Source organism: Stegodyphus dumicola, chromosome 2 (assembly GCF_044657685.1).
Source record: "Stegodyphus dumicola isolate Sdum_Otavi_A_Nest chromosome 2, ASM4465768v1".
Classification (NCBI taxonomy): Eukaryota; Metazoa; Arthropoda; class Arachnida; order Araneae; family Eresidae; genus Stegodyphus; species Stegodyphus dumicola.
In genome coordinates this window covers 3,935,450-3,962,584 of record NC_140769.1, presented here as the reverse complement: position 1 = coordinate 3,962,584, position 27,135 = coordinate 3,935,450, and the positions used below count along the sequence as shown (strand labels likewise).

General features: G+C 35.9%; 1 protein-coding gene across 1 annotated transcript in view; it reads right to left on the bottom strand.

Moving 5' to 3' along the window:
• Window positions 1-27,135, bottom strand: part of LOC118187605 (tyrosine-protein phosphatase 69D-like) — a 393,140-nt gene that overhangs the window by 144,178 nt on the left and 221,827 nt on the right. Inside the window, exons 9-12 of the mRNA XM_035357863.2 lie at window positions 15,610-15,817; window positions 13,705-13,747; window positions 11,360-11,501; window positions 3,290-3,390 (exon numbers count right to left, since the gene is read on the bottom strand). Of these exons, the coding sequence (XP_035213754.2) occupies window positions 3,290-3,390; window positions 11,360-11,501; window positions 13,705-13,747; window positions 15,610-15,817 (494 nt within the window). The remainder of the gene's footprint in view (window positions 1-3,289; window positions 3,391-11,359; window positions 11,502-13,704; window positions 13,748-15,609; window positions 15,818-27,135) is intronic.

Sequence of the window (27,135 nt, the reverse complement as noted above, 5' to 3'; positions counted from 1 at the left end):
TAACATCGATAAAAATATATACCATTATTTATTTATAAATTTATCAAAGGTGCCTCAAGCTTTTCTTCTTCGTAATAAAAAAATTCAGTTGAATTTCGCAAAGAGAATAAATTAATCCCTTGCTCCCAAGAAGCCACATGATAAAATCATTTCCTTTAGTTCATTAATTATTTTATGAGTTTCAAATAAAAAATTATTTTTATAAAAACAATTTTTTTACTATATTTTATTTTTCATTAATTACTAAGAGTAAAATATTCAGCGATTGTATTTTATTAACATAGAAATAAAATACGAAACTATTCCAACTGGCAACTTTACTTGGTGTAGATTTTGACACAGGTGCTTTTTCTTAAGGAGTAAACAAATTTTTATCCCTTTGATTGCCCTCGAAATTTTATTCAAAATCTATCATCATTTAGTAAGGCATTAAAGCCGTAAAATGTTTGCTCAAGTTATAAAAAGCCTACCCGCGGCCGAGCGGTAAAGTCGTTGAACACTGGTTGTTCGGTTTGAGGATCGAATTCCGGAAAACGGGCTGGCTACATGGGCGTTTTCGTGGCTTTCCCCCATGTGTAACATGTATACGATCCAGTTTCAATTAGAAAGACCTCCACGAAGGCATCCCTTCCCTTAGGCAGATAGCCTAATGTGCTTTGCCGTAATCTCCATAAACCAGACCAAATTACAAAAATGTTTAAAATAGTTCAAATTTCAAATGACACGTCTCTGGAAATATTCGAATTAATAAAATGATCGACAGACTACTTTTCAGTAGTTTTAGAGTTCTTGGAGAACTTTTGGGAGCATGAATATTTTGTTCAACAGGAATTATGATATGCAGCAACCATGATTTATGTAGGGTTCTATTTGTTATATGTTAGATTAATGACAAATTCTCCACAATTGTTTCCATAAATGGAGAACCTACCAGTGGAAATTTCGACTTGATGTGGTGTAATGGCCGAAACCGCTACACAAAACCCGCGTTGTAATACAGGGTTGGTGTGGTGTATTCAATTATGGCAAAGCACACTAGGGCTATCTGCCTAAGGGGAGGGATGCCTTTCGTGGAGGACTTTCTAAGGGAAACTGGCTCGTATACACTAATACAGGGTTGAAATGAACTTCTAACTCAAGTTATAACAATAACACGAGTTATAATAAAATAAAAACATTAATAATTGCATATCCAGACGATGCGGGACTTATATACATTCAGTCCCGTAATTTCAGAAATTTGTTGACAGGAAGAATGCTGTATCGTATTATGCAAGAAGAGTGATAGTTCTAGCGGGTCAACATGCCATAGCTCCAGAAGAAAATTCCCTCTTCTCAGGGAAAATAAAACAAACTTTTATATCTTACTGTATCGTTATCCCTGCGCTGAACTGACGGGGGAAGATTCTTTCACTCGTACATAACAATATCCATATTCTATTCTAACTCTGATGAAAAGACTTCTTTTATTTCTTTGTCCCTTGGAGTGACCTTCGAGGCTGCAACCGGAATCATTAACAAAGTCACCTTGTTTCAAAATGATTTAACCACTGTTCTGTAAGATCTAACAATGCATTCTAAAATCATTCATCCTAGACAAAGAACCTCTATGCGACCTTATCAAATTGGGTCAAATATTTGGGAATGGGTTGTGTACATGGGCGCTTTTGTGGTTTTCTCCATGCTTCATGTGAACTTGAGACAGTTTTCCTTCGAAAACCCTCCACGAAGACATAATATATCTTAGGCACATTGCCTCTATATGATTTGATATAACCTAATAAATCGACTCTTTCTTGAGGAAAAGGATGCTTTCATGAGTGGAGTATTTTTAGGGGATTTGCATACATACTTCCTTTACACGGGACGAAAAACGCTAACCGCTATTCAGCCAATCCCTTTTTATGGGCTTTTTTATGAGCAAGTTTTCTCCTTTAACCATTCACAATATACTTGAGGGTTATCCGCTTCAGGAAACTTCAGCTGCATCAAGATATGGCAATAAGTATCCAATAAATATCTATCTTCCCATTTCCTTATTTGTTCCTGTTTGTGACTTTTCTAACTTGGATGTAGCAATGCAGAACTGCATCTGTCGTTCGCACTGGCCTGAGACACCTTTCAAATATCAGTATGACTCTGCCCAATTTTGAAGAAAAATATCCCAGGAGATGTATCCAAGGGTCTCACACTTCTCTTTCCCTACCATCAAATCACTCGACAGGACTTTTGAATATCTGTGTATTTTTAAGTTCCTCATGTTGCAAAGATACAATTTGCAAAGATGTAACGCTTTTTCGGGACTCAAACGCGTGCCCAGAGATACGGCAGTCAGCAGTGCTAACCATTGTTTCGATAAGGGAAGCGTTCTCCCTCTTTTGTGTGCTTTTACGTTTGTTTTGTGACTTGTGATGGGTATTCTTCTATTAGCTTCTACGTTGTTCTTTCCTTCGCTTTCTGTTCTTTATTTTTTCAAGTGTCATTAGGATATACTAAGTAGTGAAACGGATGCCATCAACGTTCTTAGGATGAGCCCCAAAAATATTGAACCCTCTTACAAATTTCAAAATTTTAAACGATTTAAATCGGCAAGTGCAAGAATAATAAAAGAATCAAACATATTATTCGGAATTTGCTATTTGCGTTTTAATGTTGTATTCAAAAATAAAAATATATTAATTCGAAATACAATAAAATTTTACCTACAAAGAAAACAAGGGCTGAACTAATTAACTTTTGTTAGTGCAAATAAACAAGTTATATTAATATGTTAATGTTACTATGTGTAAAAAGATGCTTTGTTAATATGCTCAAAGTTGCGGTTTAATATATTTCAGTTAGTTAGTTTTTATTGCGTCAGCCTAAAACCTTGAGTTTTTAAATAAAATTCTAAAATTTTTAATAATAACTAAAAGCTGTTCAGTGACTACCAGAAATCATAGGACATCAAATGCAGAAGAAAATGTCTATGCAATTAGAGTTCACAATCAGATTTTAAACATATCCCCAGCAAGAATCAAATCTGGGTCGAATTACTATCGTTTTGTGATTTAGCCGACCACTTAATCGTCAGTTATTATCGATTTCAAACTGTATCATGTTGAATTGTAGTCGACATCGAAATCAAAGCCTCATAAAGGACAATTAAGGAAAGAATGTTGCCTCTTTCCACGTTGCGAACTATTTATCCTCGAATATTAACTTCTGCAGTTCAGAGGTCAACACACACTTTGTAAAACTCGCAGTTTCCACAGTTATGAGATGAAGAATAAAATATGCAATAACTTACCTCTGGCAAGGTGAGTGCTTCTGTGGACTGTTCTCCGCAGTAACGCAGTCAACCCTAAATGTTCCCCATCATCCCCGTCATAAGGACAACTGTTACGGCGTCTACAAAAAGGAGAGAAATAACAGCGACTATTACAGAGTCTACAACAAAGAAAGAGAAGTATTACGGTATTTACAACAAAGAGAAATAAGGACAATTGTTAAGGGGTCTACAACAAAGAAAGAGAACTATTACCGTATTTACAACAAAGACAAATAAGGACAATTGGTAAGGCGCCTATAACAGAGACATATAGAAGCAATTGTTATACAAATGTAAGTAACAACAAACAGAAATAATGACAACTATTACGTCTACATGAAAGAAAGAGAAACGACAAAAACAAATAAGTACAATTGTCAACATAGAATTGGAAACAAGGACAACTATAATGCCATCTACAAGTGCCATCTACTCGCCGGGGCTTGAACCTTGGACCTCTCGAATATGCGGCGGATTACACCGAGAAGGCATGTTAAGATGGCTGGAGAAATACCTTATATACTCCCCCTTTTAAAGGGTGACTGAGGATTAGAGTACCCAGTCGCGAAATCCTGGTGGTGGAGAATCATCATCCACCATCCATTTTAGTTCGGGCGCCACTGTAGAGATACCAAGACGTGAAAAATGAGCAACGTCCCCCCACGGTACTCTAACCTCGGACCTATCGAATACGCGCCGAGCGTGCTGTTATTACACTACAAAGGTATGCTAAGAACGGAGAAGAAATACCTTATAACTGCATAGTGTAACCAATTGGATACATACTGCTTACGTATGCAGCTTTGAAAGTTTCAGTGTGGTGGCACCACTAACGGTGTAACGGTCATTATTGCAAGTTGATGTGTAGGGTGTGGACATCATTTGTGCTTACGAACTTTTGATTTTCTGTTTGTTGTTATTTTGATGCATTCAAAGTTTTAAAATTGATTCAACAAGTTTATAAGGTACAAAATTGTTATTACACATTTGCTTATCATATATTTTTTTGCATAATGTAACCATTTGGCAAGAATAATATTTAAAAAAAATTGGAATAAAACTTAGTTTATTTTTTTTAGTATTTTTCTTATTTTATTTAATATACACTCGACGAGTATCGAGAGATATGAGGTTTGAATCCCGGCGAAGGCATTGCTCATTTCTTCAGTTTCCTGACATCGAAAAAATATGAATGTCTCTACACAGTAAGCTATAATCTGATGTATTGCTTGACTGAAATTAAAAAATAAAAATAAAAATTCATGCATTTAAGGGTTAAACGAAATATTGTGAATAACATACATACACAACCGATTGTACAACAGCCTTGATATTAAAGTCCGGCCGGGCCAACCAAGATCACGTCACAATAATTCACATCTACCAATTTACGATCTCTGGTCCCTACCTCACCTACCAGTTACAAGCTTGCCATATCTATGTTGTGCTCCATTAAATCCTTATATTAAATAAGCATTAAAAACAAATTAAATAACTAAATATTATATAGCGGGTAAAATCTCAATGCAAAGAAACCGAAATATAAAGTGCTGACAGACTTTATGCATTTTTGCTTATGCTGTGCCTTATTTGATTGTCCGGAAGAACATAAGAGATTGGTTACTGTGCAGGATTTATTACCGGGCATCAAAATTTACTCTAAAACCAGGCCCATAATCAGAGGCTGTGCAATTTATTATAATCTATAACTAGGAAATTAGATGACTGAGCATTTGCATGTGGCCCTAAGCCAGAATTTGATCAGAGTTTCATACACGTTACTTAATCTTTTATTTTATGTTTCCTTGGTGATATAATAAACACTTTTACTTCGAACCCATTAAACTGTTCCTGACAAAGCGTATGAAATGTTACAGGTTTACGAACAAGACCGTACATTTTGATCGGATCCTAAACTTAGACATGCAATGATAAATTTTAAATGTCTTCAGAAAAGAGTTAAACATGAAGAAAATGTTACAATTGCAAGAAGTCAATATTTTTCTTTGTGATGTTTAAAGTCTGCGTTAAACTATGATTAATTCCAGTTAACTCCAATGTTAAAGAATGTAATTTACGTGTTTGCAAACAACTGCACGCATTTTATTGAAATGTGCCTAACTTAAGCTCCAGATTCTACCAATGCGACAGCCATGATTGCGGTTATGTATGAATGCTGGACGTCATTACTTTGAATTTAACTGAACAGCGTACTAAGGTAGTACAATTAATCATCGCAAAGTAGATAAAAACAATAACTTTGTTTTATTTTAATCCAAGATGCCGTTTGAAGCGACGGTGCAGGTCTTAAAACTAAGCAGAGATTTTTAGCTCTCGCTTTCGGTATTAAATTAAAAAAAAAGGAGATTATTTGTTAAAGGATATACCTTTACCCTAAGCTTTTAAGAAAATTATTTCACACATGTTTTCATCAACAGATGGCTCCAGCATCTTCACTTCTTTCTCCTCATTGTTATCGCCTGAGGACAGGCTTCTCTTCTATCATTTGCACTTCAGCAGCTGAAGAAGTAGGTTCCAAATTTAAGCTTTCGAATCTTTTCCTACAAATTTATGAATATTACGTTGATTTTAGTTGAATTAGCACCTTCAATAAGATTATTTGTTACTTAAGTAAAACCAGATCCAAAACTTATCAACTACTGAATTTAAATGAAGCTGAGACCTACTGAATACTGAATTCGTTTGTTGAGACCTACTGAATATTGAATTGTTTCGTTTTTTGTTATAAAATATAATAATCGACCAAAAACCGTAAACTGTTGTAAAATAATAATAAACTAACTATTGGTATTCATATTAAGGAAAAAACTTTAAACACGTAAATAAAGGTTTAAATTTTCCTTTACTTGGAGAGGTTGATTCAGGTAACCAAAATTCGGGATGACTGGCGTTTGAGAAATCGATTTTCGCATATTTCTAGAAGACGTGGAAGTTGAATTTTTATAATTACAGAAAACAATTGTTGTTACCACCAACGCAGCGGAATCAAGTAATGTTGCTCAAATTGCATATCAGTTATATAGTAATTAACACTATTCAGAATATATGCATTCTTCCTTCCTATTTCGGGTTTTCCAAGTAAATATTATTTCTGAACACTGTTGGTTTGATCTGGAATTAAAACATGGCGAAATGTTTGGCTGTATAAGCGTTTTCGTGGTTTCCTCACGTGAAATATGAATACGAGTTAGTTTACCTTAGAATGTTCTTTATGAAGGCATTTCTTCTCTTAGGTGAATAGCCTAAATATAATTTGCCAAAATCTAGTAAATCCAATCAAATATAAGCTCAGTGACGAGAAGTATGGTGTTTCGCGTTAGTCAATGTTTTAATGTAATGTAGTCTCGGTATTTCTGAAGAAGAAATTTTGGATAAAAATTAAATCTGTTAAGAGATCCTACAGTGCAATACTGTCATCTTGGTATTTTTATGGGGAAACTGCACAGCCATACGGAACCATAGCATGATGAGTATTCGTCTTCAGCTGAATTTCAATCAAGTCCAGTTTCGAGTGATGCCTCTACGGGTTGCCATGAAAGTCAAATAGTACTAGAACTGCCAGCCGTATGAAAATTGTGGGATATTCTTGAATATGTCAGTGATAATGCTTTTCTAACATTTAACTTAACTGCAAGGCAGACCGTCAACGCACGGTATTACTTTTCGTTTTTGGAATAACGTTTCCGAGTAGCTTCCAGAAACAGTCGCCATCTTTCTTTCAGGATCCAACATCATTGTGGCGGATACTGGGCGCAAACAGAGCAAGTGGCCGCTGATTAATGGGATTGAAAAATGCTTTATCAACCACCATCCAGGTGGTAACCTGGATACCCGTGACTTAATTCCTAAGATGATAGAACATTTTTACGGTATTTGATTCAGAATGTAGCAGAGAATTTTCAGGCATTAAAAAATATTTAAAGTACTGAAATCCCAAACTCATGTTTGAAGCCCTTCTCCTAACACTGACCGAATTCCTCAGAAATTTTCAGTTCTTTTTGTAATAATTGTATATTCCAACGGCAACATCTCAGGGCATTTGCTTGCATGTCTCGTGACGCAAGATTTTAATATTGTCCATAATTAAAGTATTTACTTTAAGCCTTAGTCTTGAAAACAAAAGGCGTGACTTAAACATAGTTTTTCAAACAAAGCAAACAAAACTTTTCTTGAACAAAAAACGGGTTTTATTTTAAGGTTAGCTGTGACTGGGATTCGAGCCTAAATCCTCTGGGAACGGGTGGAAGTTCTTATGAATTAACATACCAGGCATAACTTTTTTGGTCTTTTCGTGGTACATCTTGCCCCCGACAAAAAGGGGCAGTTCTATATCTCCCTTTCTACTAGACCGTTTGTCAAAATTTAACTTCGGTTTTCCATGTCTCGAACGCGCGACTTAGGATATGTACTAGATTTATATATAGCATTATTCTAACATAGGTATTTTCACACGAAATCGGACTTTTTCACATACCAAATTTTTTCCATATTTCGACTCTACAACTCAAATTAGGCCAAAGTGCCACGTGTTGTAAAAATGGCACGAGTAAGTTTTAAAAAATTAGCTCTCAAAATTTTAGTTCCTCCGTGTTAATTGAATTTGGTATATATTTATTAGTATCTCTTTTCTTTTTAAACTTATTTGATTCTTCCTTTCACATTTCGAAATTTAGGTTCATTCCGAATAAAATTCGCCCATTTTTTATGATTTATTTTAAAATTTGTATTTTAAAATAATTTTTATAAATTTTTCGAAAACAAATTTGAATTATAACGTACAAAATTTTTACAATCATCTTAAAGTAGATCTATTTCTAAGGATACCTGCAAAAATTAGAGTTTTTCATTCAAAATGTCCTACGATATACGTGAATTCACATATTGGCGCGTTTCGAAATTCGGCATGTTTTTTATAAGCGATAATGACAGGAAATATGGTTTATTCATTTTGTTAAAATAATTTGAAAGTATGAAGGATGATTTTTTTTTTTTTTTTTTTTTTTTTTTTTTTTACTCTCGTGTGCAATGAAAAAAAGAAAAGGAAAATAGGTTGCTTTAAGTTAAGAAGTTTGCCAAGTGAATTATTATGGGCGTAAACTGAAAAAAGGTGCGCCAAGATAAATTTTTAAATTTCTCACCAAAAATTACACAATTTAATGGGCATTAATAATTTAGTAAACCTAGTCATAATCCGAGTTGTGGAATCAAAATATGGAAAAAAATTGGTACGTTATTTCAGAAAAAGTCCGATTTTGTGCCCAAATACCTACGTTAGATCAATGCTACATATAAATCTAATACATATCCTAAGTCTCGCTTTCGAGATACGGAAAACGCACGTTGAATTTGGACAATCGGTCCACTACAACGGAAAATGTAGAACTGTCCTTTTGATGCCTCCACCTATGTTTACGCTAGTTTCTTCTTCCTTCCTTCCCTCCCTCTTTTTCGGTTTTGCTGCTGCATTGTACATGCCGTGGTAAAACTGGCAATGGAGAATTTTTGGGTGCCCCCCTTTACTGAATACCTAAGGAGTTTTTTGTGGTGTCCCCTTTCCTTGATGCCCTAAGCATGTGCTCCTATTGCTTTTGGTTAGCGCTTATCAGAAAGTTAACTAAAAATGTCTGAAGGCTAACATAATATGCTAAAACTCATGTACGAAAAATTTCAAAAATATTTAGTAAACTACAGTTTTTCAGGTACTTTTCTTTTACTAAAATTTAATGTACTGGAAAAATCGGAAGAAATTTCATAAAAGAGCATTTTCTAGAAAAAAATGTCACGACCCAGATTGTAAGACTAATTGACTTAAGCTAGGCATATTTTAATGAATCTTCTTAAATTTTGCCGTATATATTTTTGAAATTCATAAAGAGAGAAGAGGAAAATTAATATCAAAAAAGCAAACTAAGCTTAATTACCGTTTTCCCCCTGCCCCCTCTCCAAGAAAGTTTTGGCTAAGAAGTCATTTTCTACTTTAAATAGCGTAAAAACTACTCTTGAATATTCCATATCTCATTAGCATGGAATTAGCATCGAGTGAGGTAGAATTTTATGGTAAGATGTTCAGATAACGTAAAAAAAAGTAGAAATTATTAAAAGGAAAAAATCATTTTTTTCTATTTATACTTCTGAATTAGGATTTATACCTTGTGTAAGAAGACTAAAATACGTGTGATGGTGAACCGTTAATAAAACCATTTAACAAAAAATAATCTCTTGTGAAAACAGCATTCTAATTTATTATTTGTTCAAACCATAAAATAATTATTTATTCCATATTAAAACACGAAAAAAATAATCTGTCTTAATTCACAGAAGATTAAAAGTAAAGATTTACCTGTATTTTCACGCAGTTTTATCTAGAGAATAAATTAGTTTCGTTTTATAAATAAAAGCAGTTTTAAAATTAAAGGAACACACTATTAATAGCGGAACTATAACCATTTAGCAAAAGAAAAGAAAAGAAAAAAAAAAAAAAAAAAAAAAAAAAAAAAAAAAAAAAAAAGATTTAAACTAATTAACTAAACTAAATTTTAAACATTGTAAAAGAACAATTTTCTGTAACTTTTTGTTTCTTTGTTTTTCTTGTAGACAGTTCTGTTTTACGCTGAAGGTTTGTAATATACAAATTTGAGTTCATTAAGACAAATTTCAGCCGGGGAAAATCAGGATTTGATTACACATGAAATACTTTGAATTATTTAGTTTTGTGGCGGTCTCGAAACTAGAGGCTCGCTAATACTGTTTTTGCTGCTTGCTGGTGTCGCCATCTCTTAGCACTAATGGAAAGTGTGACGCACGAGTTCCTATCGAAATTAAACGACCTTGGATTCGATCGTGAAACAGTTACGTGGCAGTCAAGTATGGTACCGCTAACACAAAAGAGCTTCTGCGCTGTAGATTCTGATATTTGAACTGCTTCGTGGTGCGGGTTTATAGTTAACCTTCGAGATCTCAGCATTTTAAATGCAGACTATTTTAAACAAAATTCCTCTACGCTTGAGATAATTCAGAATGTCTTTAAAAGCTCTTTTTATTTAAGTCAAATGTATTTGCACTCTTTTCCGTATTCGTTCAGAAACTTTTGAAAGACTCTTTGTGGTAAGATCCGCATACGTCAAACTCGAGTACCACCAGTTGGTAGTCACGTGACGATAAAAAAATAAAACAGTAGAATTATTAACCAATACTGACGCACGATAAATCAATAGATAGACATGTATTTAGTTTAGTTTTCAAATGCCATTATGTGACAGGCCGCTACTACAGAAATTCTTGATCGTAAAGCTCAAGTTGTTGTTTAGTTTAATAAAGCTGTGTATTCATGTTAATCAAATTAAAATTTTATTGGTATCGAATTATTGCGCATGTTACTTAGGGCTGAACCATACAGACCCAGTCGCCAACCTATATTTAGGATTAAAATGGACTGAATTATGAGCAGACCAAGTCTCCCTGACTAGAGGAACAGTTGCCTTCGTCGAGAACTCTAAGAGGTTTCCAAGTTACATATGGGAAAAAGTGCAAAAACTACTATGCAACCATCCCATAGGCCGGGACTTGAACCCGAGTCGAAGTATCAGTATTCATCGATTTTACCTCTCGAGTACTGGTGGGCTTCCCAAGTTAGGATCCTCAGCAAATGTAAAACAATATTTGACAAATCAAGCGGATATGTTGCTTATTAGTAGATCCGTACTGTAAAAAATCCATTAAGAGCTATAACTGCGAAGGCCTTGGGAATTAGGTCCCCAGATCTTTGAAATAAGAGACTAGTGTTCTTCTATTTGGCGGATACTCCATCAGAACGGACAAAAGGCTTAGTCCTGAATGTTTGCTAATGGAATGTTGAATTGTATATTATTATCTTGTGCCTGTAAGAGTATAAAGTAGAACTACAGTAACGGCAGTGACAGTTATGTTAAGTTAAATAAAACATAAATTAATTTTCCTCTTTTAGGTCTTTACATTTTTAATTATGTAATAAAATTACTCAGCTACGTGACAAATGCATGAATATATTACCTGATGAGGCAAATGACAAGTATGAGGACGAGCACAACAAGAATCGTTCCGCAGATGACGCCAAACAGGAAGGTCATGGGGCTGTCGGCGGGCCTCACGGGGGGTGCTGTCCCCGCGCTCGACCCCGACGACGACAGTGAACCTAAACGAAAAGGAACAGCCCTTCCTTCTATTATTAATACAGACAGGGCACTCAAATTTACATGAGAAAGGTATAAAATGAATTGTTTCACAATCCTTATATGGAATAAAGGCTAAATGAGTTAATAAATGCAAATTATAATTGTGCATTAAAATAAGGGTCATCGTATTTGGCAGCATAATTAAGTGGATTTCAAATCTGTCTACGACAGAAAATCATAAATTATCTCGCATTCTTGTTTCTTCAATTTATGCACACGAAAGTAAGGGTGCCACATATTCGTACGTAGTCCTCTTTCATGCATTTGATCCAATGATCCACAAACTTATTTCAGTCATCTGTGCACCGCTTGATCCATATCGTTTTCTATAAAAATATGGACGTAAGTAACAACGTAAAGACTCTTTAAGTATTCCAAAGAGATGGTAGTCGAGGAAGGGATGAGTTCTAGGCTGTAGACAGGGCATCCTAAATGGATGCAAATGACTCTTTAGAAACCCAAATGGTAAATGATTTCAATAGTCTTTTGCCTTGCAGTAATCTTTCTTGGCTCCCATCTTGAACAGGTTTTATGGTAATCGAGCTTATCAAACATGATCTGATAGGTGGAAGTATGAGTAGATTGATGAAATGCTTATTCATCGACAGTAACTTGCTGTTTCCTTACTATCTCTCGAGCTTTCTGAATCTTTTCGTTAGTGGTAGAGGCTTGGTGATAGGTGCTGCTTTTTCTTCCATCACCGCTTCTTCGATTATATTCAGTTTTCTAGATTTACTGATACACGCTCTGAGGAATTTCGCTCCCATGTCGAACAATAGCTGTTAACCATTGCTAAAGATTAAGTCTCCACGTCCATTGTCAACTGACCTGAACAGAAGGCGGAAACACCCCATTTCCGATAGATTTTAGTACCTCATACACCCGCCGCCATCGAAAATGCCACTACGTCTCGCCGTTTCTGTTTTCTGGAAAAATTCTGAGTCTTCTGTCTTCTCTGTTTTTTAATTTTCATACAAAGTAATTTTCAGATTCTTATCTGTTTATCATTTCTTGGATCCATTTTATTCAAATTTTATATGCTACAGCTATGAGCAGTCCACTTCGCAGTTTTGTCTCCAGTGTTATTACTAATCCTCCTGATCCAAACATAATTCAGAACCTAATGTTTTGGACAGTTTTCTCAATCCTATTCCAGTTTTAAAGGAGAATATCGCAGATGATGGAGCCAAATGTCTCCTACTGTTATTCTTCTGTCAACAATATTTCTAAGAGACTTTCGGCGCAGTGGAAATTTTAACCCTTTATCTACGAATTACCCCGTTTTCTATCCAAGTGAATAAAATCTGTCATAAATAATGTGCATTTGGAATTTTTTTTGACAAACGGATTTCAAGCCAAAGGCTGGGACACATATGTCCCAGCCGTAGTTAATAGTGGGATGCATATGTCCCCCACGTAGCAATCGACTTGCTATAAGCACACCTATTATTCTGGAAAACTCTATTATATGAAATAGATTTACATCGTATAGTACAGGGTAAAGCATTCTTTGCATAACACAGCATTACACATTGGGAAACTTATATTTGTTCTTTTCTTTATATTCATTTGTGTACAACGAGCACAGCGGCATCTTCATTTTCTAGCTATTGGAAGATGATATCCAACATTCAAGAGATTCTAAATACTTTTTAAATCCAGCAGTAAATTTAAACTTTTAATGGGACATGTTTGTCCCGTTAGTAGTCAAAGGGTTAAGCAGCAAAAAAGCTATATATTTACAAACATTCTGCGAAATTCTAATGTGGGCATTTAGTACCGCTAACTACTTTACTGAAGAGGAGAGGCACATTTATTAATTCTTGTGGGCTTGAACGATGCAAGTTCATTTTCTATCTTCTAAGACCACATGCGAAGTTACGTTGCCTTTTCCCACACGCATGCTTATTAGTTTCCTTTTGATTTCTGACAGTTTTGCTGCCAATCGGAATGATTTCTTGTCTTTCGGGTTTTACACTACAGGTTTCGCTTCTTGTTTTAATTAGCGGATCCTTATAATTCATAATTCAAGAGAAAATTACCAGTAAAAGAAGGAGGTTGTTTTATCAAAAATATAAAAGTTTATACACTTCAAAAACAGAAAGAGTTGACATCTTTGAATTTTAAATAAATGAAATAGGCAAAGTCGATACTAACACTTACTAGTCTGCGCTGGTTTAAAGTATTCACTCTGTTTGGCTAAAATCTGAAAAGGAAAAAAAGATGAAAACTTATATTCAACTGTTACTCCTGCTGTGAATACTGGAAACATACTTAATTATACATTTTTCGCTATAGTTAGAAAATTTACGTCACGGAACTTCAATGAAATAACATGAATCTACAATTTTTAAAATCTAAACGATTACAAAGCATGAAATATTACAAAAATGTATGTAACAAAATCATATCAGTTTTAAAACCAGGCAAAATTCAAGCTTATATTACATAAATTTGCTCTGCGCATTTTTAGATATATTAACGTGAATGTTTTTGCTTCAGAAAGCTTGAAAAGGGAATTATTAAACAAAGACCCACTTAAGCGTATATTTTTGGTCAAAAAAGCAAAGTAAATACTTTTAACCAACAGACCATTTTTAGTGCGATTTCGTTGTATTGGTTTGTTCGGAAAATAATTTCGTTTTCCTCCAACAAAGGGTTTAATTGTATTTTTTTACAGCCAACTTCTCTTTAAGCCACATGGTCTTTGCATATTTTGACAACTGATATAGCAACGCGTTTTTTGTGAAAAAAGTCGAGTAATTCTACACATTAAGTTTCTGATCGGTGTCCCGTTCAAACATGGAAAGTGAAAAGCAGCATTTTCGGCATATTTTACTCTTTTACTATCGGAAAGGTACAAATCCTATTCAAGCAAGAAAAAAATTATCCGATGTGTATGGAGAAGATGTATTGACAGAACGCCAGTGCTAAAACGGGTTGGCAAAATTTCGATCCGGCAATTTTGATTTTGAAGATGCACCATGTTCTGGAAGGCCAGTTGAAGTTGATAAGACACAGTAACGGCGTTAATCGATGAAAACCGGCGAATAGCAAATCGCGAGATCGCTGAGAGCTTAAATGTATCGAATTCGAACGTTCGTGATCATTCAAAATGCCTAGGTTTAATCTCAAAGCTCGACATATGGGTTCCTCATGTTCTTATTTTCTCCATCGTTCTTTTATGTTTTATCGTTTCTGAAACAGTTCTTTCATGGTATCAGGTCAGAACCGTTCCGTTGCTGCATTGACATGGTTTATTATGACCTACCTCTCACTAACAATAACCTTGATGAAGAAGATCAGGAACGAGGGATGAATCAAGAGAGGCTAGTTAGGATGAAGCGAAGAGCGAAAAGAATCGAGCGACGTGTGGGATCGGAAAAAACGACGCCGACTCAATCAAACGCCAACTCCCCGAACTGATTTCTTTCAACTGTACTTTTGAGATTCCCTAAAACCTCCTTTCTACACATAACTAACAACACAATTCTAGAATAAATTAAAAAAAAAAAGTTGGGAAATGATAAAAATTAAGCTCATTTTTAGCTTGGGAAGATAATCATGCTTTTTCTCTTCTAAAATGGAAAGTTGGCACGTTTTCAATTTCCTTCTGCTCTTATTTTGCCAATCAGGCATTTGCTTTCTCATTAAAGTGACTCATGTCATGAACGAATAGCATATCTGTATTCCTGGCACGCTTCCAAAAAGAGCTGTCCGTGAACTGTAAAAGAGCTACAACTCCGTTTTCTAGAACTAGAGTAAATTCGCCCAGTTAAGCGAATCGGTTCTTTGAATCAGTTCCGAAGTGGATCATCCAACTCTACCCCACAGAAGTCCAGAATACAAGATAGCCGTGAGTGGACGATCCTTCAACTTACTTGAACACTTACAGGACAGGAAACAAAACTTCATTCTCAGTAAAATGCCTTTTACCTGGCTACAAAAGTAAAGTTCTTTTCCTTAAACAAGTATAGCTCCCTCTTTCTCTTTGTGATAAAACTACATTTTATTAAAACAAAATTACATAAGTTTCTAGACCAAAAGCAGAAAAAGTTTTGATACAACCTGTCCGTCCGGACCCCAGACTTGAACCTCGACGAATCCGGAGTAATTTGTGTCCGGGTCGAGAGAACCGTCGTACACTCGAAGGGTTCTCTCCTCCTCCTCAACCTCCTCTTCTGTTGCTCTCCTCACTCGAAAAGGTGGCTCCGACCTGGGATCACAAAGGCTGAACTCGCCGTCCCCCAGCACCACCTCGCTGGAGAAGTTCTCGCTGAAAGTCAGTCAAATTTTGTAAGCTGTCATTGAACACACGGTGAAATATCTACTTAAAATAATAAATCAATATGTTAAAGCAAGGCATGTAAAACGTTACGCAATTTCACTATTGGATCTGATGATATACATAATTTTTCTATTGGATATAAAAAGCAATTTTAGGTATCATCAAAAGCAAAGATACTAACGATATTCAGCATGTCATTGTTGCGTTTGATGACACCTAAAATTGACCTTCTAGATGACAGATCCAATAGAAAATCCTTACAATCTTGTAAAACCTTGACATAAACGCCTCTCTTTCTAAAATTTAATTTCTTTCCAAATATTTGACTAAAAAAAATCTACATTTAAAAAAATTAGCGTCATTGGAAAACTTTTTCAGATGGTACACAAAGGTATACACTAAAATTTGATAAACATGTAACATTAAAATATAAATGTTTGCATCAAAAATTAATCAAAAATACAATACATAATACGCTAGCTTATTTGGATATAGAAAAGCACATGAGGCCATCTGCGTAACGGATGATCTTTGTGAGAACTTTGTAAGGGAAACTGGCTCGTATTCACGTTACGCATGGGGAAAAACCATAAAAACTAACCATGCATTTAGCCTATTTGCCTGAGATCGAAACGCGCTCCAGACTTCCAGTATTCACAGCTCTAAATTACTCCGCCATAGTGGGCCATATATATATATATATATATATATATAATAAGCAGACCACTGTAATCACACTAACTTCAAAATGTACCCTTATATATTTTATGTTCAAACTATTCAATAAAAATCAAACTTTTTTATATTACTTCGTGTATAACATATTACACTGGTGTGCAAAAATTAAGGACGAAGTCGAAAAATTAGCATATCAGCTGAACGAAGAGGCAGAGCGGATAGAAAGACCAATCAGGAGATTAAGTAAGTTGATGTACGGTAGCACATGCGCAGATATGCAGGTAGACGTAATGGGGGAGTGTCTGAGTAGTATAAAGCATGTTGTCGATGTAAGATCAGTATTTCTGGCAAAGAGATTGCACGCCGTATAGCAGTTAAAATCACACCGAGTTGCTGCTTCAGCGAGAAATGGCGAATAATCATTCTGTTAGACGACATCTGGATGCTTTTACCCAAGGTCGAATCATTGGGAAGTTGGAGGAAGGCCGCAGTGTGACAAGTGTGGCTGCAGAGTTCGGAATTGCTCACAGCATCGTTTCACGACTGAAAGTCCTGAAACGATGCTGTGATTGTGAAACGATGCGTGAAACTGATACTTTCAGTCGACGAGACAATTTCAAACTACAGGAACAGCTATCCGGGGGTTTAGTAGTGGTCGTCCACGAGGAACCACACCCGCAGATGATCGGTATATTGCCTTACAAGCCAGAAGAAACAGGCGGCAGACAGCGGGAGAAATCGCTAGACACACGACACAGGCGATTGGACGACCGATATCGCGTTTTACCGTGGCCAGAAGACTGCACGGTGGTGGTCTGTTTGTACGACGTCCTGTACGGTGTGTACCTCTAACGCCTGCCCATCGGAGAAGGCGTTCTCTGTGGTGCCGGGAACACCGGAATTGGAGAGACAATGAATGGGGACGAGTACTCTTTACAGATGAGAGCAGATTCAGTCTGAGTAGCGATTCTCATCGCATACTCATCTGGAGAGAGCGGGGAAGCCGCAATCATCCCTCGAACATCATTGAAAGGGACAGGTATGGAGGTGGCGGTGTTCTCGTTTGGGGAGGCATCATGCTTGGTAGTCGTACAGACCTTCACATCTTCGACGCAGGTTCAGTCAACGGGACCCGTTATTGTAACGAGATTCTTCTTCCATATGTGCGTGTTTTTAGAGGCGCTATGGGTCCGCAGCTCCTTTTCATGGATGACAATGCACCATGTCATCGCACAGTAGCTTCGGAACAGCTCTTAGAAAGTGAGGATATTGAACGTATGGATTGGCCGGCACGATCTCCGGATCTCAATCCCATCGAGCATGTATGGGATTTTCTATGCAGACGCTTGGCAGCTCGTACCTTACCACCAGTAAAGATTCCGGAGCTTCGATTGGCGCTGCAAGACGAATGGGCAACAATGTCTCAACAACTCATTGACACCCTCATTCTCAGCATGGGCAGACGCTGTGAAACCTGCCTAGCAGTCAGGGGAGATCATATCCCCTATTAAAGACCGGATGTTTCTTGCTGAACACCCATCACAGGGATGTTTCGGCCTTCAGTCGCATTGCGCTCCATGCTACTTTTTCAATAAAGCTTCTTTTTATCCCTCTGATTTCTCTTTTAGTAAATGTTGCTTACATTACTCCTGTCCTTACGTATTGGGGATCTTACGGTATTAAATGTGTTGATTTGGAAAGCTTTTGTACAAAGTTATATTGAAAAAACCGTCTCATCCTTAATTTTTGCACACCAGTGTACTTTACGTAACATGATTTTGTGTAAACTTTATTTAATGTCGGAGCTTATATTACTTAGCTAATCACCATAACTTTCATATAAAATTCTGTTACGTAACTAAAAGAGGAAATAATACGAAAGTTGCGCTGCTGAGTATTCTTGTAACTTATACCTGATTTTCAGAAAAAAAAAAAATCCCCCTAAATAATAATTGATCGTTACTAGATTAATACAGGCATAGCATATTTCTATGGAATAATTTGCTATAATTCCTAATTTAAATATCACATATTTAGGGCACTATTTACACAGCACTACTCAATGTATCATAAAAGTTATATTACATGATTTATGTTTAAAATGACTAAATTTACCTGTTATATGCTCACATGTGCACATACTTCAGAAATCTGACATAATTCGAAATTTCTGATAAATCAAAATTACTGGAATATATTCATCACAAAGCAGTTTTCAAAAGTTTGGCAAATTTCTTGTCATTTCGACATAAATTAGCCTGATGAACAAAAATGAAAAGCTCAGGAGGCCCATTAGAGCACAAGTGATTAAATCATTGAACCGCAGTAGTTCAACCTGGCTCCGAATAATGATGAACGAACTGACTCTACGCATCTTTTCTTTCCCTGAGAAGGTATTCCACAAGGGCATACTTTTCCTTAATTAGAGAGTTCTCGTATGGTTTGAGCAAAATGAAAGAAATATAAATAAATAATAAAAACCTGAAAGCTTTCAGATTTTATATTACGCTCAAAGTGACCTTTATTTTAACGTTTTTTTGTGTTATCTTTATTTATTAAATATCATGTTCTTCACGCTTAGATCATAAAACTCAATTTAACAGCAATATCACAAAATTAAAAAATCTGATGTGTACACCACAAGACTTCCTTGTACGGAATATTAAACGCATTTTTTCTTGCATTTCATTTAAACTTATTGGATTGAATTAAATCTACTTCGCCGACAACGCATAAACCACAATAGAATAAATGCATTCTTTAAAATTCACTCTATTTGTTTACCACAGCGACACTCTGACGCTAGGTTCACTTAACAGTATTATATTTCGTTCATATTAACTCAGAATGCACAAAATTTATATCATTTAAAGAATTATCTAATCGTTGCCACATGTTCTATTCAAATACTGTAATGAAGCTAGAACGATGTATAAAAGAAATTAAGCAAACAAAACAAAAAAGAAACAGTTTTTCACAGACGATTGAGTATTTCTCATTCAATTAAGTCAGTTCTCACTTCGCGAGAAGGCAAAAATACATAAAAATTCAAAATATATATATTAAAAATTACTTAAATTCAATCAAAATAAATCTTAAACACTTTTTCCTCGAAAAAATTCCAGAAAGGATTAAGCATGATTTAATTGGCAATAATAAATGAAGGCGTTATCTTTGTTGTTGCGAAGCTAAGTTTCTCTAGATGAGCAACAAATCCACTAGTCTGCTGTTTCAAATGTAAACAATGAATGGCCGCCATAAAAAAAAGGCTTAGCGGCACTTAGACAACTTTAAAATTGTTATAATTCTAAAAATATTGCACACAGATTTACTAAATTCATAAAAACCTTAACCGGAAGGTAAAAACAACATAATACAATCATTTTTAAAGCAAAAAATGTACAATTTACAAACATATAAGAGTAAAGAAACTGAGATCACTGAGCCGGGTAACAGAGTGGATATATATATAAATATATTTATATACGTTTGGAGTAAAATACGAGGTGCACATGTACATGTTATAGCAGTCCTATATACAAAATTTCAACGTTCTGAGGCTACTCGTTTTTGAGTTATGCGAGATACGTACATATGTTCGTACAGACGCCACGAAAAATTCTCTTCAGAATTAATTTTAAAGGAGTTTTATAATTTTTTTGGTGGAAAGTCTTTTATTCTGTCCTTACGTACAGATGACACACAAAAACATCGTTAAATTGCATTCGATAGTGGTCAAAATGGATATTTGCGTTGAAATATGCTGCCTGAAACTTTTCGCGATTACAATACTTCCTTTTTCCTTCGTACAAGGAAGTAAAAAGAGCGTATCTTTACAATTTCCGAAGTTTTTCCAGAAGCTCTGCTGTTGAATTGAATTTTAGGGTTTAAATGCGAAGAACATGAATTTAATAAATAGAGGCAACACAGAAAACTTTAAAACAACGTTCTTTTGGGCCTAATATAAATCTGAAAGCGTTCAGATTTAAGAAATTTTTTAAGTTATTATTTTTAAAATTTTAAAATAGATAAAGTAAAGCAATTATAAACTAAACTGCATGCTGAATTGGTACATGCACAAATTCATGCAATTTTTATTTGCCTGCGAATTACTTCTCAAACGATACTAAATTATATTAAAGATTACTTTCACAAAATTTTAGAACAAGCTTAGACTAACCTTATGCATTAAAATTAGTACATCTGTAATTAAATAAAAGTGAAATATCATAATTCCACCGCGGCACAATGACGATCGATAAATTATCTAACCTTCAACTAAAACAACTATACCCGACATCCAAGTTCACTGGACTTTCGGAGGTCACAGGAAGAAAAGGTCACGACTAGATTCCACTACCTCCATTTTTCTCGTACTATGTCTCTCCATTGAAGCTTAATGGATTCTACAATTTCTTTTCGATGAATAATTGAATGGGAGTTTGGTACCCTGGAAGGGTTAGATCAAAAATTTCGCTCGATAGGTGGCGCTGTATCGATAATCTGAGGCAAGCAATTTTCTCCCGAGGACCTCGCTGCATTAAATATTAATTGAGGCTGTCGCTTTGCGTGTTATTTCCTACGTACTGGCACATTTTATCAATATTTATCTATCTTCGTAAATTTGCGCATTTTTAAAATGCGTTTACGGTTCGGCAAGAAATAAATTCAATCTTGTTAGTGATTTAGACTGAAACAAAACTGTTACAAATTAACCCAATTTATTACGGAAGTGAAAGTTCTTTGAAATTGGCGTTTCTTTCGTAAAATAAATCGTAACTTAGAAGAAAAACTCTTCCAAATATTACAAGCAAAGAATTTAGCAGTCTAATAGAACAAGCAGAAATGTTCATTTTGCCTTAAAGTGAAAGAAAAGTAGTATTACCGTACCTTGGCGAACATTTGTCTACCTTTATTGAATTGCTTTTAGATTTTTGACAATTGCGAAACTTTTCAGAATAACGTATTTTAATATGATTAAATAATACAAATAAATCAGTTTATTCTGATAGCGAATGTTCTAGAGAAATTCAGTTTGGTTATTTCCAAAGACGTTCCTTGGCCACTGTCTGACCCTAGGATTGCAGTTCCCAAAAAAAAAAAAAAAAAAAAAAAAAAAAAAAAAAAAAAAAGAGCTCAGCGATTAATAAATTTTTTATTTCATATTCACTAAGTATTTACATATGACAAGTACTTACAATAAATTTACTTTTTCCATCCGCGTACTTTTACGCGCTGCACCTCCACTAGGTACGGCCCTGGTTATTTCACCAAACCGTACTGTAAAACAGAATTTCCCTCAGATGATAACAAGCATAAAAATTCCACAGTTCGATGGAATAAAAAAGTTTCCTTCTGTTCTTTCCTTGTAATAAAACGTTTTTTTATAAAGCAATAAAATATAAACTAACCCTAAACTCTTTGCGAAAATATGCAATCTATTATTGCGTATTTATTTCAGATTTTTGAAAATTTCAGAAAATTTATAGCTATCTTGTTTGCATAATATTCCTTTCAAAAGATCCACGAAATAAAGGAAACTATAAATCATCGTCAAACTCAAATGATATTGTACGTTTGCGATTGTTTTTGAGAAATATTGTTCATTTTCAGTTTCCTCAGCTAGACATGCTACCGGCATTGCGAAATTTGCTACTCTCAGTTAAGATAAACAAGATGATCAAACAAACCTACTTACTATAGCCTTACATATTTGCGAAATAATGTCCAGAGAGCTCTCTCGGCTTCGGAAGCTGCTGACAATTTATATGGAACCCAGGAGAGTTTAAAAGCTGTCCCACTTTTGGGAAAACAATACAGACACTACCGAAAAATTTTTGTGAGGAGGAGTTATCCTTCTTATCGAACTCTCAAGGTTCGAGCATAAACCGAAAGTTGAAGTTATTTTCCCCGCTGCAGTAAAAGCGCTCTCTTGCGGCTGGAGTGGGAAACGGAGCCGTAACTCCATTTGAAAGTTAAATCACCTCTCTATTCACGAAGTAGTCCATCGGGATGCATCGGCATCCATGTTCACCCAAGTAGCAGCTTAAGTACCTCAGCAGTCACTAAGACAACTAGACTCGCTTTCTCGTTGCCATTCGGGTAATGCATAAAGATAACCGATAAAAAAAAAAGACTCATACTTACTCTTCCTTTACCTGCAGTTCTTTTTGTGGAATGCTAATGCTGCAGAGCGAGGGAGAATCGGAAGGCTTCGGATTCCATCGGTTTTTAGTGAACGCTCTACGAGTGGAGAATTAGGGTCAACGAAAGAGAAGCTTTTGGGATCATTTACCCGGCATAGAGTCTGAGGGGAGGGTTTTTCCTAGACGCACACCTTTCCCACTCGTCCAATGTCGGCGGCGTTTTGTGTCTCCTCGGCGATCGATCGCCTTTGGGGGGGGGGAATGTTACGTCACGTGTCCGAGCTAACGGATGAGTACTGAAATTGTACATCGGACGCGCCCTGCTTGGTTGTATTATGCATTTATAACGGTGGCTTGAAAGAATTCATGACTTAATATTAATCGGAATTGCAAATATGGAGAATTAACATCACACACTGGGATGAGGATAGATACATGTCATGCGCAAAATTATTGACGCGATAAAGAAAGGTAAATAAATTATAAAAGGGTTAAGATATCCCTATTTCGTTCGTTTCAAAAATCAAGTCCAGAATTTTATCATTTGAAAATATAGCCTAATATTTTATTATTCATTAATGTGCTATTTGGGTGATAAATAAACTCAAAGAATTTTAAAAGCGTAGATTTTTTTAATATTTTGCATGGATTCATTTTACTCGCTGTACACAATACTAATAAATTAATTTATGATTTATTAGATGCCTTTGCTATTTTGCGTGTAATATAAAACCGTGTATGTTAATGGAGTTCTTTGGTAACTATTATTTATAGTTTAGAATGGTTTAACTAATTACGGAAAGGTTACCTTGCAAAAACCATGAGAGGTTTCATGGAGTCAGTGAACCTGAAAAGTCAACTGTATCCTCGCCAGGATTCGAAACACAAATCATCCCAGTGCTAGCTGGCATGCTCCTACTGATACTACAATAGAACGCACGAGGGAATTAGATAATTCGTTACATTCTCCTCAAAGAAAAGACCCGAGACTCAATTAATTAAAGGCTAGTGATTAATGCATTATCCAAATTATAGTTCAGACGCCATTGTAGGAACTATAATATTTTTTGAAGCCAAGTAACGGGACAAATCAAATGTGTCTCAGTCTAGATTTGAATTATGTATCTATCTTTTAACCGCTAGCTGAATGTGATAAGTATTTGAATGGCAAGAGCGTGCGCGAGTGAAGGGACAGTTCATTAAGACCTCTCTAACGAGAGAGATGACTTTGGGGCACATTCTTTCCGAAATTAAAAAGTTAAAAATGACAGTTTCACATTTATTCAGAGATAAATATATAAATGAATAAATAAAATAAAATAAATAAGTAATTGTTCTTTCTACAAATAAATAAATAATATGTAAAAAATTAATCCCATGTTTCCATAATTCATTTGCTTCTGTGTTATAACAAGTTCAAATACACGAGGTGATCATAAAATTTTCAAATGGGAACACAACTGCGCAAATTGATCAGTGCGTTGAAAAACCGTAAACGGCGTTGGAACGATAGAGTATGACGAAGACTGCCCATGTAAAACATATGCAAAAAAGAACGTTGTAAAGGACCGATGACAACACAAAGATGAGGTGCATTGAGGCACTTTGCCTAATTCACACTGACAGACAGTGGAAGCGGCAGTCACAAAACACCACGTGCAAATCATTGCTTGTGGAAAACTTTTAATTAGTAGTTAAGTTGTTCAGTCGGATGTTGAAGCGTGCTAACAAGATGACAGGTACAGGGAAACAACGAGGGGAACTGTTAAAGCTGTTTTATCTGAACAGGGATAACACTGCCGAAGCAGTGCGAGTTAATCGACGAAATCATGAGCTAAGACGAGGCCCATGTTCTGTAAAAACCGTACGAGATTTGATAAAAAAATTTAAGAAACTGGATGCACATGTGACAGATCGTGATCCGGACGACCATGAGTCCTTTCTGAGGTTGTTGTTGTTAACCTAATGCTCACTTTTCTGACTTATAGCCAACCCAAGCCCACAAAAATCCTCGTGGCAAGAAGCGCAAATTTACGCCTGTCGTTGGCGAAAGCCTTGAGCACCTTGCAGATGACAGTGCGATTTAGCTCAGTTCCGTCCCTCGCCAATTTTGATGGAGAAACACCGGGGGATGTGGGGCCGAGGGTCTTCCACCCCTCTTTCCATAGAAACAACCTCTCGAAATATTCTAAATATTAGAATATATTAGAATGGCCCCATACCGCACACATTTACAAACATCCATGCCTTCTCCGGGATTCGAACTTGGGCCCTTCGGCACCGCAGTCAACGACGCTAATCATTATACCGGTTGGGCGGCTCTTTATAAATACGATTTCTGCAAGTCCGTTGCATACTACAAGAAATATTGCCTGCAGTTTGGATATACTAAAAACCACAGTCCTATTCCTTATCGATTACAGCGCGTCCATATGTTGCAACTCGGAGACGGACAACAGTGTATTGACTTTGCGAATTTTTCCCTCATCTGATATGATGAAGATAGCAGGTGGCCTGCTGCAGATATTACGGACGGTTGAGGCGCATTTCTCCTTAACTGGAAACGTTGTAGTGTCAGTAGATTATTTTGTAGCAAGAGAAGCGAAACCTGTGCTAGTTATAGTATAATGAATCGCTGGGACTCGAACTTGGACCTCCCGAATACGCGCCGAGTGTGCTATTGTTACACCACGAAAGCATGCTGGAAGGAGGAGAAACTACTTTATAACTTGCAGAAATCGTACTCCAAGAACCGCGTGCAGTAGGCTGACGAAAATTCTCACGAAGAAGCGCCAGCGCCTTTACATGAAGCCAAAGTGACTATATACTGCGGCATCGAAACCATATTCGTTCTTAGTCCCTTCTTCTTCAAAGAGGTCACTTCCACAAGTATGAAAACGTGCTCCTGGACAAGTGCTCGGTATACAACAGTGTTGCAGAATTACGTAATTCCGGAACTTCAGAAGGAAATGACGTTAATGACAGTGTATGGATGCGAGACGGTATTCCTCCACATGTTGTTATATGTGTTCGGGAAGAGCACTTTGAAGATAGAGTCATCTCTCGTAACTTTGCAGCTTCGTGGCCACTGCGATCTCTAGAACCAGAAATCTACGGGAATGAGACCTCACTCTGATGGATTCCTGGTTCTGGGATTATAAGAAATCTAAAGTGCACAAATCAGATCCTCGAGATTTGCTTAGAACTGAAATATACCAGGAAACGTAAAGTTATGAAAAACGTCAAGTTCATAAAAAATTCGCATATATTAGGTAAATACGAAAATTACGTATTTTTAAATTTTATTTATTGTAAATTGATATTTTTATCAGGCACTAATTGTTTTTCTTAAAATTTTCCATGTGATAACCAAATTAATTAAATTTTTTTAATCAAAAAATGCATAGTATTTACTCCGTGATATTATAAATTATTAAAATTAGAGAAAAAGCAGACTTAGGTTATTTTGATGCTGGAGGCGTGAAAAATGAGCATTGCCCTCGCCGGGACTCTAAACTCGGAGATCTCGAATACGCGCCGAGTGTGCCACCACGAAGGCATGCTAATTACACCACGAAGGCATGCTAAGAAGGCGGGAGAAATACCATAATAGAATGATAAACAAAAAATAAAACTCTATCTGCAAATTCTGTAAAATAATCTAATCTAAATCTTGGACGAATTATTATCGTGGTTTTATCTTCAAACAGAGAATAATAGAATGAAGAAAATGGAGACAAAATTGAAAGCTAAAACATTTCTTTTCACTTCAAAGTTACCGAAGATGAAATGTGTTAACGAAATTAGCATTCTTGCAGACAGGATAAATAAAAGCGATTCAGAATTGCTTACAAGTCACAATTTAAATTTAAAACCTTAGAACTTTGCTTCGTCCAAGCTTTCAGGGCTACAGGTGTTTCAAGGAATTTGGTTTGAATCGCTGTCTTCCAATACCTCAATTTTGGTTTTCTATATTAATCGGTAACTCGAATATCTCCCGCCTGATAGATGGGTTCGAATTGAGCAGGGGAACTAAAATCCCACAACTGCTCAGTATTTTCAGTTAAAGACAAATTAACACCAGCTTGTACCACGGCCCTATCAGAGTCCAAGTGGCAAAGAGAACTGAATACTAGGAGTTTGATCTAGGTTCGATGGCAGGCTAAGGGGCTGGCTGCATGGTTGCAAGTTCACTGTATTTGTATTCGTCGAAATTCCCGAAGGGTGATCCCATGCAGCTCTAGGGAGTTGTTGCTTCTAGCCAGAGGAGGAAATGGGACGTATACCTACTTACCTCTGTTAGAAGCTCCTGCCACCTTTCTACTAAATATAGTTTTATTTTACAACATATTTACTATTTATGAACTACTTTTATGTTTTCTGTTTTATATTCTGGTATTGCAATATGTTTCTTGCATCCTGTCTCCAAAAAAGTTGCCCTTGTACTCGCACGTAACCCTAGCATGGCAACGTAGCTTACCT